General features: G+C 41.7%; 1 protein-coding gene across 6 annotated transcripts in view; it reads right to left on the bottom strand.

Annotated features, from left to right (window-relative positions):
* Positions 1 to 345, bottom strand: part of AP1AR (adaptor related protein complex 1 associated regulatory protein) — a 31098-nt gene extending 30753 nt beyond the window's left edge. For 2 of the 6 annotated variants that reach the window (XM_036450567.2, XM_036450570.2), the window contains exon 1: positions 91 to 342. In XM_036450567.2, the coding sequence (XP_036306460.1) occupies positions 91 to 215 (125 nt within the window). In that variant the 5' untranslated portion in view covers positions 216 to 342. Of the gene's footprint in view, positions 1 to 90 lie in introns of all 6 variants that reach the window. The other 4 variants (XM_045586017.1, XM_045586016.1, XM_036450569.2 and 1 more) reach the window with 4 other exon arrangements.
* Between the last annotated feature and the right edge of the window lie 11992 nt (positions 346 to 12337).

The raw sequence follows: 12337 nt of genomic DNA, 5'->3' as shown, positions 1-12337 counted from the left end.
GGCGTCTGCGGCCACGCCCGGTCCCGCCTCCCCGGGGCCCCGTAGGCCTCCGCGCCCGCCTCGGCCCCCGCGGCGGCGAAGCCCGCTTACCCTCCGCCCCGCGGCAGCCGCCCCGCCTCCCGGCGGAGCCGCCCGAAGCACCGCGCCCAGCAGCAGTTCCCCATGGCGGCCGCCCGGCGCCCCCGCGCCCGCTGCAGGCCCGGCCGCAGCCGCATTCGCGCCGGGGCCACGCGGGACTCCGGGCAGAGGCGGCGCTCCTCCCGCGGCCGCCCAGCCGCCGCCGCCGGGCCGCTGAGCCGCACGCCGGGGCCGGGCTCGCCGCGGCCTCAGTCGCGCCGCGGGCCGCTCCCACCGCCGAAGGTTGCCAGGCTCCGCCCCCTGTCTCTCCGGAACCCTGATTGGGCGCGCGGCCACGGATGCCCTGCCTCTTCCGTCAATTACATGACGTCATTTCCTCACGCTCCTGATTGGGCAACCGGCGCCCTGCGACGCGCGTGATGCCTGGTGATGGCTGTTTGGTTGGACCTTGACCGGATGGGGATCTCTCTTCTCCCGAAAATGACAAAACTATAGAAAGGAGCCAGGCAGTGGGGATGGGTCCCTGCCCGAGGGAAAACCTGTCGCCCGTGTTGAGCCCGTGTCAATTTCCTATTTGTGATATTGCCTGTAGTTTTCCAAGCTGTCACCATTGTGAGAAACAGGGGGAAGGGCACAGGTGATTTCTCTCTTATTTTTTACAACTGCATGTGACGCCACAAATATCTCAAAATTAAAAAAAAAACACCTTAATTTTAAAAAATGCAACTATGGGCATTCGATGAACACGTGTTCCAGTAGGCATTCTGTCAGAGCAGCCAGAGCACTGCTGCTCCGAGTCCAATAATTCTGCTAAGGACTAGCCCATTGTCAGGGGAGATCCCTTCTTGAACCCTGCTCACTGCACGAACTGTTGGGTTCCAGCCCCTCTGCCTAGGGCTGGACCTTCTTGGATACCAGGTCTTAGAAGCCATGAGGCGTTGTGAGGAGTCTTTATTTCAGAAGCCAATGGCCACGTAGTCATCAGATAAGACAGTTCTTTAAGCAGTCTGTAAGGTTTGAGGCACAGGAAACTGACCACCAAGACATTTTAAAGTAAAGTACAGAAATCAGATTTGAAGGACTTGGGAGGGGAGATGGATCCAGCCGGACTGCCACCTGGACATGGAGGACCAGCAGCACGTGGGCTGGTCTGGGGGTCTTTTAAAGGGGAGGAACAGGAGAGGGTTGGACCCAGGGAGGAACAGAAAGGGGCGGGTTCCAGGACACTTTGGCATGCACTGATTGGTGGTTCAATGTCTTGGGGATGTCTCTGTGACAGATGCCAGTAATGTCATAACTGCGCCCACCAGTTGGGAGGAGAGAGAACTTTATACAGTCCATAAAACATTCAGCCACACATCAGCTGACACTAGTAAAGGAATACATCTTTCCCACACAGGAGTAGCAGTCTCTGCACCCAGTTATTATCTGAGCAGCCACATGCTGCCCCTAGGCTCATTGCCCCACATAGGAGTGTAGAGAATTTACCAGGGGACCAAAAAATACACAGGATTACTGGAGGCACAGGAAAAAAACTATTTATTTTTAGATGTTTCTCATGGACTAGTACAGGACTAAGGGGAGGCTGTTTCTCTCTAAATCCTGAGCAAGCCAATACGGAGGAAGCTTTCCCTTTACTCCCCTTTGGCTTCTTTATACCCCAAATATGGATCATACTTCTGGACTTGTCATAGGCTTTGCAAAAAGCCCCACGTGCTGGGGTGGGGGCCATGAGACCACACCTAAAGGCCTAGCCTGGCGCCAGCACTGATAACTCTGTCTGGGGGTTGTGTATTGTTCATGGTTCAAGGCCTCTCTAAAATGGGAGCAGTACTTAGGTAAACAGGTCTTACAGGACCAGATAATTAAAGAAGGGGCAGTGACTAGGCTATAGGATAACAAGAATGTGCATTATGTTACTGGCACAGATTCAGATTGCTAGCCCCCGGAAAATGTCTCATTTCCCCCATCAGGAGCAGCGCCTGAGCTCTCTGCCTCAGCAGATTTTCCACCCTCTCCAGCCTTTCCTGCACACAGCACACTGGCTGGTCAGTAATGTACTACATCACTTAGACAAAAGAGCCTCCTGCCAAGATACATCAATCATTTTATCTACGGAAAGGTGCATGTGTACAATGTACCATGAGACTTCTGTCCTTGCACCTGCATGTGGCATCTTAGCCTTGGACATTCTGACTAAAATTCCCACATTCAAAGTGGCCTTGGCCATCGGGTGTACTAAGAACAAGGCCTTGACTATCCAATATCTCTGGTGTGGATCCGATACATTTTTATAAACCTTTATTAAAGGTCAATTTTGTCTCAGTTAAAGTTATGAATGATTCTCAGAATCAATAGAAATAATTAAAAAATTGACTTCGTTAATCAAACTGCAAATTAAAACTCATTGTTCATTTGTCAGGTTGACAAAAATTTACAGTTGAAATGTTCAGTCTTTGCAAAAGTGCAGTTAAATAATAGTCTCCTGAATTGCTAGGAATAGTAAAAATCTGAAAAATACTTTGGAAATACTTATTGAAAGTCATAAACATATTAAATGTTCAACAAGTGAAGGAAAGTTAAATTCTATGGTATATTAAGAATATTATGTAGCCATCAGAGATGGTTTTTGAAAAATCTTTAATAACATGGCTGAATATTGTTGCATGAAAACATCAGTATAGAAAGTTATATATAACCAGAGGCCTGGTGCATGAAAATTCATGCACTGGAGGCGGAGGGGGGGTACTAAGAAGGGGGAGCTCACAGTCTGGGAGCCCTCAGGGAGGGAGGCAACCTGGTGATCAGGGGAAGGCAATGCCCCCATCACACCTCTGCTGTTGCCACTGCCAGAAGCACAAGCCTCAGTCGGCCCTGGTTACCTGTGACTCAGGTGGCCCTGTGCTGGGGGGCTGAGGGGAACTGGAGGACTCTGAAAGTAGATGTGTGGAGTGCCCAGACCCACCTGGGGGCGTGCTGGGCAGTGCTGCACACCTGCCACCCCGGCAGGGCTGAGGAGACTGGACGCTACCATCTTGTGACTGCTGGCTCCAACATCTTTGAGGGCATGGGAGTCAATTAGCATATTGCCTCCTTATTGGCTGTGGGCACTGCCATCTTTGTAAGGGTGTGGTGGTCAATTAGCATATTCACTCTTTATTAGATAGGATGTTTTGCAAATCATGTTTAAAACAAAACATATACATTTTAGTACACATATACATTTTTTCATATATATATATATATATATATATATATATATATATATATATATCTCCTAGGGGAAAATAAAAGTGAGATGGTAAATATAAAAATATTAGTAGTGATTATCTTAAGATTGTTGATTTGGGGAGGTCTTTTCTTACACTCCTAAATTTTTTTACAGTGATCATTGAATACTTCTGTAACACACACGCGCACACACACACACACACACACACACACACTTTTTAACCTGGTCTATCAGCAGAAAGAATTGATACCAAATACAATTAAGTTTGTTTATAAATGCAGATATCTATAAAGTAATGAGAACTTGAATGTGGATAAATGATAATAAATGGAGTTGAGATACTTAATTTTTCCTAGAAATGTGTTAAATTACCAAGCTTATATAGGAGGCTATTGGAATTTTTTATGCAATTTTCACCAAATTTGAATCTTCATTGTAATGTAGCTTTAAATAAAAAAAAAATAAGTTATGATCTATTATTAGTTAAGCAAAACTAGCAGGGAGAAACCCCATAACCAGAAGGGATGGTTGAACTCCTTGACTTTACAGATAGGAAAGAGGGCTCCTATAGGAGCTATAGTCGCACACACTTAACTACAGGGATGTGTTATGAGAAATGTGTGGCATTAGGCGGTTTGTCACTGAATATCATGTAGTGTAACTCTACAGGCCCAGATGGTATAGCCCACTGCACATGTAGGCTGTGTGGTTTAGCCTATTGCTTCTGAGCTACAAACCTATGCTGTATGTTACTGTATTGAACACTGTAGGCAATTATAACACAATGGTATTTGTGTGTCTAAATATAGACAAAGTACAGCCAAAAATATGGTGTTAAAAAATAAAAGTGTACACCTGTATAGCATGCTTACCATGGGTGAAGCTTGCAGGACTGGATGAATCAGGGAGTGAGGAGGAGTGAGTGTGTAGACTAGGACATTACTGTAAAGTACAGTAGAATATGCTAAATTTATAAAATAATAAGATTAAATCAAGCACAGGAGAAAATGCTTCAACTGTGAGATGCAGTAAAATGAGATTCACAAGGCTGCTGCCAGTGTAACATGGCATACTGTCATACAACTGATTTTAGAAACAGAAAGAGTACATTCTAAAATGATGATAAAAGGTATTTGGAGATTCAGTACAGATCTCACAGACATTAAAAGGAAAATAAGTAAATGTGACAATTTTGTGCTAATAAGCTTGACAACCTAAATAAAATGAAAACAAAAAACAAACAACAACAAAAAAACCCCCCAGAAAATAAAAACAAACTCATTGGAACACCCAAGCTAACAAAGGTCACTCAGGAGGAGATGGAGACACTGAATAGATGTGTATCTATTAAAGGGATTTAATTTGTAGTTTGAAACCTTCCCACACAGAAAATGCCAGGCTCAGATGGCTTCACTGGTAAAGTCTACCAAAGAAAAATTTAGGAATGTAAGAAAAGGCCTCCCCAAATCAGCAATCTTAAGATAATCACTACTAATTATCTTAATTAAGGCAGAAATATACCAATTCTATTGAAACATTTTTTTTTAAATAGAAGAGAAAGAAACAGTTTCCAACTCATTTTATGAGACCAGAGTTATGGATTCCAAGATCAAACAAACATATTTCAAGAAAATCCAGTTTAAGACCAATATGTCAAATAAACATAGATGTATATTTTTTAAAAGATATATATTTATTTTAGAGAGGAAGGGTGAAGGAGAGATGGAAACAGCTATGAGAGAGAATAATTCATTGGCTGCCTCCTGCATGTTTGGGATTAGCCTGCAACCTGTTCATTAGCCCTGACTGGGAATTAAACCATGACATCCTGGTTCATAGTTTGACATTCAACCACTGAGTCACATGGGTTGGGCAGATGTAAGTGTCTTAAGGAAAATGTTAGTGAATCAAATTCAATAATATGTAAAAATGATAATACATCATAGCCAAAGTGGATTATTCCAGGAATGTTTCTTCAGTATGGTTCATGTTCAATAATCAATCAGTGCAACTCACCATATCAATAGGTTAAAAAGGACAAAACATGATACTCTCAATGGATGCAGGAATAAGTACTTGACTAAATTTAACATCACTAATGATAGAAATTTTCAGCAAGCTAGGAACAGAAGGGAGCTTTCTCAACCTGATAAAGGGGTTCTATAAAGTACCTAGAGTGTCATCATACTTAATGATGAAGAAGTAACTACTTTCTTGCTAAGATCAAGAGCCAGGATGGAAAGATCCTAAGTGTCCATTGATGGATGACTAGATAATGAAGATGTGGTACATTATATATTGGAATATCACTCAGACATAAAAACAAATGAAATATTTACACTTGCAACAACCTGGATAGATCTTAAGAGGACTATGCTAAATGAAATAAATCATACAGAAAAGAACAAGAACTCTTTGATTTCACTCACATGTGAGACATAAAACAGAAAGCAACACATAATAAAAACAAACTCATCGACACAGATAACAGCATGGTGGTTAACAGGGAAGAGGGGTAGGGGAAAGTGGGAAGCAGTAAAGGGGTCAAACAAGTGATGGGAGGCCCTGGTTGGTTTGGTTCAGTGGACAGAGTGTTAGCCTGAAGACTGAAGGGTCCTGTATTGGATTCCGGACAAGGGCATATGTCCAGGTTGTGGGTTGATTCCTAGTAGGTGGCATGCAGGAGGCAGCTGATAATGTTTCTCTATCATCACTGATGTTTCTATCTTTCTCCCTCTCCCTTCCTCTCTCAAATCAATAAAAAATATTTTTATTTTTTTTTTATTTTTTTTTTGTTTTTTTTTTTTTTTTTTTAATTTATTTATTTATTTATTTTACATATTTTAATGATTTTTTTTTGCCCCCCCTCCCTCCCTCCCCCATATCCCCTCCCTCCCCATAGTTTTATGTCCATTGGTTGTACTTATATGCATGTATACAAGTCCTTCGGTTGATCTATTATCTCCCCCAGATCCTCCTCCCCTCCCCGCTGTAATTTGACAATCTGCTTGTTGCTTTACTGTCTCTATATCTATCTTTTGGTTCATCAGTTTATAATGCTCTTTATTATCCACAAATGAGTGAGGTCATGTGGTGTTTCTCTTTCATTGATTGGCTTATTTCACTCAGCATGATGTTCTCCAATTCCATCCAGGTTGCTGCAAATGATGAGAATTCCTTCTTCTTTATGGCAGCATAGTATTCCATTGTGTAGATGTACCATAGTTTTTTGATCCAATCATCTGCTGACGGGCACCTAGGCTGTTTCCAAATTCTGGCTATTGTAGATTGTGCTGCTATGAACATAGGGGTGCATATATCCTTTCTGATTGGTGTTTCTAGTTTCTTGGGATATATTCCTAGGAGTGGGATTACTGGGTCAAATGGGAGTTCCATTTTCAGTTTTTTGAGAAAACTCCACCCTGTTCTCCACAGTGGTTGCACCAGTCTGCATTCCCACCAGCAGTGCACGAGGGTTCCTTTTTCTCCGCAACCTCGCCAACACTTGTCGTTTGTCGATTTGTTGATGTTGGCCATTCTGACAGGTGTGAGATGGTACCGCATTGTTGTTTTGATTTGCATCTCTCGTATAATTAGTGACTTTGAGCATGTTTTCATGTGCCTTTTGGCCTTCCTTCTGTCTTCTTTTGAAAATATTCTATTTAGGTCCCTTGCCCATTTCTTAATTGGATCATTCATCTTCCTTTTATTTAGTTGTATCAGCTGTCTGTAGATGTTAGAGATTAAACCTTTATCAGTGGTGTTATTTGCAAATATGTTCTCCCACACCGTGGGCTTTCTTGTTGTTTTGTTGATGGTTTCTTTTGCTGTAAAAAAGCTTTTTATTTTGATGTAGTCCCATTTGTTTATTTTCTCTTTAGCTTCCATTGCCCTAGGGGCAGTATCAGTGAAGAAGTTCTTTTGGCATACGTCTGAGATTTTGCTGCCTGAGGATGCTTCTAGTATTTTTATGGTTTCCCGTCAATAAAAAATATTTTTAAAAAATAGGTGATGGAAGAAGACTTTGGGCAGTGAACACACAATGCTATATGCAGGCAATGTATTATGGAATTGAACAATAGAAACTTGTATGATGTTATCAACCAATGTTATCCCAAAATATTTAATTTTAAATTAAGTAAAAAAAAAAAAAAAAAAAAAAGAACCAGCTCAAATTTCTATTTGCCTGGAAGTCCTAGATTGTGGAAAAAGGCAAGAAAAATAAACAATAGATACACCAGTTGGCAATAGGCGATATTCATGTTTATTCAAAAGCAATATAACCATCCTATTTAATAAAAGAGCAATATGCAAATTAACCATCACCCCGCTACTCCACAAGCCACACCCACCATCCAATCAGGAGCGAGTATGCAAAATAACCCAAGATATTTTCCAAATCATGCAGCCAGGGAGAGAGCAGGAGAAAGGTTTGGGTTTCCCCAGCGATGAAGGAAGCCAAGCTTTCCGCACACCCTGGCTGGCCCAGGCCGCCATTTAAGGCTACAAAGCTTCAATTATAGAAGATAAATAAATCTCAACAGAAATGACTGCCACCACGGAGCAAGCAGAAGGCTTGACTCTGCTCCAGGCTACAAAGTTTTAATCATAGAAGATAAATGAATCCCAGATACCAGAGCCCCCACTTGGGTTGCGGGGGGTCATGGCCAGCCTGCAAACCACCACACGCCCCTCACCCAGGCCACCCACACCCCAAGGGAACCTCCACCCTGATCCAGGACACCCTTCAGAGCAAACCAGTTGGCCTCCACTCATGCACCAGGCCCCAATCCCATCTAAAAAAAGAATAATATGCAAATTGACTATCACTCCAACACACAAGATAGGTGCTCCCATGTGGTCAAAGATCCTGCCCCCATGAGGACACAAGATGGCCATCACATGATGGCCAGCAGGGGAGGGCAATTGGGAGGGACCAGGCCTGCAAGGGAGGCAGTTGGGGGCGATGAAGCTTGCAGGAAAGGGCAGTTAGGGGTGATGAGGCCAGTAGAGGAGGGAAGTTGGGGGTGACTGGGCCTGCAGGGAAGGGCAGTTGTGGGTGGCAGGCCTGCAGGGGAGGGAAGTTAGGGGCAAACAGGTTGACAGGGGAGCAGTTAGGCATCAATCAGGCTGGCAGGTGAGTGATTAGGGGGTAATCAGGCTGGCAGGCAGAAGCGATTAGGGGCAACCAGGAAGGCAGGCAGGTGAGCAGTTGGGAGCCAGCAGTCCTGGATTGTTATAAGGGTTCCAGATTGGAGAGGGTGCAGGCTGGGCTGAGGGACACCTCTTCATGCATGAATTTAATGCACTGAGCCTCTAGTATGTATAAAAATCAGAATATAAGGTCAATATACAAAAATCAATCATATTTTTTGTTGTGTGTTGCAGTAAAATTTTGAAAGATTTTTCTTTTTTTATTCTTTTAAAATTTATTTTATTGTTGACAGGAATACAGATGTCCCCATTTTCCCACTTTTGCCCCCTCCATACTTCTCCCACACCATCCCTGTTCTTCACCTATCATGTTTCTGTTCATAGCCTATGATTAATGTGTACTTCTAAATCACTTTACATTTTTTAGCCAATCCCCCTCCCATATGGCAACTATCAAAATGTTCTCTGTATCCATGAGTCTGTTTTTGTTCTGTTTGTTCATTTATTTCGATTTTTAGATTCAATTGTTGATAGTTCTGTATTTATTGCCATTTTATTGTTCTTATTCTTAATCCCCACCCCCCTTCTTCTTAAAGAATACCTTTTAACATTTCATGTAATACTGGTTTGACAGTGATGAACTCCTTTAGCTTTTTCTTTATTTATGTTCAATTTTAAATGTTAGCTTTGCTGGGGAGAGTAATCTTGGTTGTAGGTCCTTGTTTTTCATCACTTTGAATATTTCTTGCCACTCCCTTCTGGCCTGAAAAGTTGCTGTTGAGAAATAAGCTGATAGTTGTATAGACACTTCATTGTAGGTAACTAACTGCTTTTCTCTTGTTGCTTTTAAGAATCTCTCTTTGTCTTTAACCTTTGACATTTTAATTATAATGTATATTGTTATGGGCCTCTTGGGTTCCTCTTATTTGGGAATCTCTGTGCTTCCTGGATTTTTATGTCTATTTCTTTTACCATGTGGGGGAAATTTTCTGTCATTATTTCTTCAAATAGGTTTTCAATTTCTTGATCCCTCTCTTCTCCTGGTACCCTTATGATTCAAATGTTGGTACGCTTGAAGTTTTTTCCAGAGATTCCTTACACTATCTTCATATTTTTGGATTCATTTCATTTTTCTTTTCATTCTTCTGGCTGCATGTTTTTTGCTTCCTCATATTACAAAATTATCCCCCCCCCCCCAAATTCTTGATTTGACTCTCAGCATCCTCTACTGTTTATTCCTTGTAAATCATTTTTTTTAATTTCAATTAGTGTATCCTTCATTTTTAACTGGTACTTTTTATGTTGCTGATATACTCACTAAGTTCCTTGAAGTACCATATTTTTTCGTGTATAAGATGCCCCCATGTATAAGATGCCTTCCACTTTTCCAACCCCAAATTAAGAAATCAATATTTTTTTAAGCATAAAATAGCACACATTTTTATTTAGTAATCACTGCAGGTAATGTTCAAATACCAGTACTATGGTACTATGCAGCATCTCACTTTATCCAGCCTCTGCTGCATCGCTGCTCTCTTCTTATCTGTTAGTTTCAGACGTCAATTTCTTCAACTTATATTGTATCACTGCTGTCTTCGGAGTCCCTGACTATATATGTGAGATCATCCTCATAAACTGGTGACATTTTCTGATCTAACTTAGTTCGTGTTCTCAGGGCCCACTATATTCTCCTCATGAAATTGAAGCACTATTTTGCCTTTCCTGTAAAATCAACACTGTTCATTTTGCTTGAAAATATTCTTGCTTGACATTGAGTAAACATGGTTGACACACATAAGCCACTCTAGCACTGCTCCATAATCCATGTCTTAAGCCTCTGCTCCAAGTTTGCCCATTTTTTTGGTTTTCCTCTGAAGGCCTTTTTCCTTTTTGGCATCTTAAGGAGTCGTTCTTCCTGTTTCCTTCGCTGTCTGATCATACACTCAGTGGAAGGAGGTCCAAATGGTCTATTTCCATGCTCTTTTGCAGAGCTGATTGCATTCAGTTTGAATTTTGCAGAGTAAGACAATCTACTTTGTTTCCCCGAAAATAAGACATCCTCTGAAAATAAGACCTACTTACAGGTTTCCTTCTGAAATATAAGGCATCACCCTGAAAATAAGGCCCCCCCCTAGGCTCTGTCTCAGAATGCTATTGCTAACCATGAGAGATTTGGTCCACTGATTCTGAAAGAAATGGAGACACAAGAAATTCACCAGGAAATTCAGGAATTGGATTGTTATGATGATGTTCCAGAAGATGATGACATGATTGTCATTGAATAAATGAGTAGATTCTTGATACTGTAGGATTCACAGTTTGTCTGGTTTGTGTTGACAATGACCGTACTACCGTACCATACCGTATACAGATAATAAATTTCTTTTATTTTCATTTAACAATAAATGTGTACCGTATTTTTCTTCATGGAAAAATAAGACATCCCCTGAAAATAAGACCTAGCACATCTTTGGGAACAAAAATTAATATAAGACACTGCTTATTTTCAGGGAAACGGTATTACTGGTATTTATCTTTTTACTTTTGACATCTTTATGAGCTCAGAACACTCTGGTTCCTGCTGCATCTGCACACTCTCCACCTCCACCTCCTATTACAGCATCAGCTGATGTAAGTAACAAGGCTCGTGATTGGAGGAAGCCTGGTTGACAAGGTATGGGCAGTTACACACCAGAATGGCTTTCTCCTCAGTTGATTTCCTTCAATAAGATGTCCCTGGATTTTCAGTCTCATGATTTTAGAAAAAATAAATAGTATTTTATACATGGAAAAACATGGTAAGTTCCTTGAGCATCCTTATAACCATTGTTTTGAAATATGTATCTAGTAGTTTTCTTTCTTTTCTTTTTTTTAATGTATTTTATTGATTTTTACTGAGAGGAAGGGAGAGAGATAGAGAGCTAGAAATGTCGATGAGAGAGAAACATCGACCAGCTGCCTCTTGCACACCCCCTACTGGGGATGTGCCCACAACCAATGTACATGCCCCTGACCGGAATCAAACCTGGGACCTTTCAGTCGGCAGACAGATGCTCTACCACTGAGCCAAACCAGTTTTGGCTCTAGTAGTTTTCTTGCTTCCATTTCATTTAGTTCTTTTTCTGGAGATTTCACTAGTTCTTTCATTTGTGATGTTTCTTTCTTTCTTTCTTTCTTTTTTTAAAAATAAATCTTTATTGTTCATATTATTACAAATGTTCCTCATTTTTTCCCCCTCCATTGCTCCCCTCCACCAGGTTCTTACCTCACCCTCTGCCCTTTCCCCATCCCCCATTGTCCTCATCCATAGGTGCAGTTTTTGTTCAGGCTCTTCCCGCACCCCCACTCCCCTTTTCCCCTGAGAATCGTCAGTCCACTCCCCTTCCATACCTCTGATTCTACATGCATATAAGTACAACCAATGGACACAAAACTCTGGGGAGGGAGGGTATGTACGGGAGGGGGGAGCATTGATATATGTACAGAAATAATAATTTAATAAAAAATATATTGTAAAAAAAAGAATTTTGGGTAAGCATTTAAAGGGCAAGTGCTGACGTCATCAAGTGGGAGGGGCCACGTGGATTGGCTAAAGTGCTCAGGTGGTAATTGTTTGGGCCAAGGGATATGCTGAGAGTGCTGATGTCACCAAGGTTATTTCTAGGATTAGGGTTAGGATTAGGGCTACGGTTAGGATTAGGGTTGGGGCTAGGGTTCAGGCTTAGTTTAGGGTGAGGGTTCGGTTAGATTTAGGATTAGGGTTAGGGTTCAGGTTGGGGTTACGGCATATTAACATTTGAAATTCACAATGAATGAGCTTTTATCACTGGACAAATGTGAGTGTAACACTGAGAATTCACAAGTATAGACTAG

This window comes from Pipistrellus kuhlii, unplaced genomic scaffold, assembly GCF_014108245.1.
Source record: "Pipistrellus kuhlii isolate mPipKuh1 unplaced genomic scaffold, mPipKuh1.p scaffold_m20_p_21, whole genome shotgun sequence".
Lineage (NCBI taxonomy): Eukaryota > Metazoa > Chordata > Mammalia > Chiroptera > Vespertilionidae > Pipistrellus > Pipistrellus kuhlii.
This window is presented reverse-complemented; position numbering and strand designations above follow the sequence as displayed.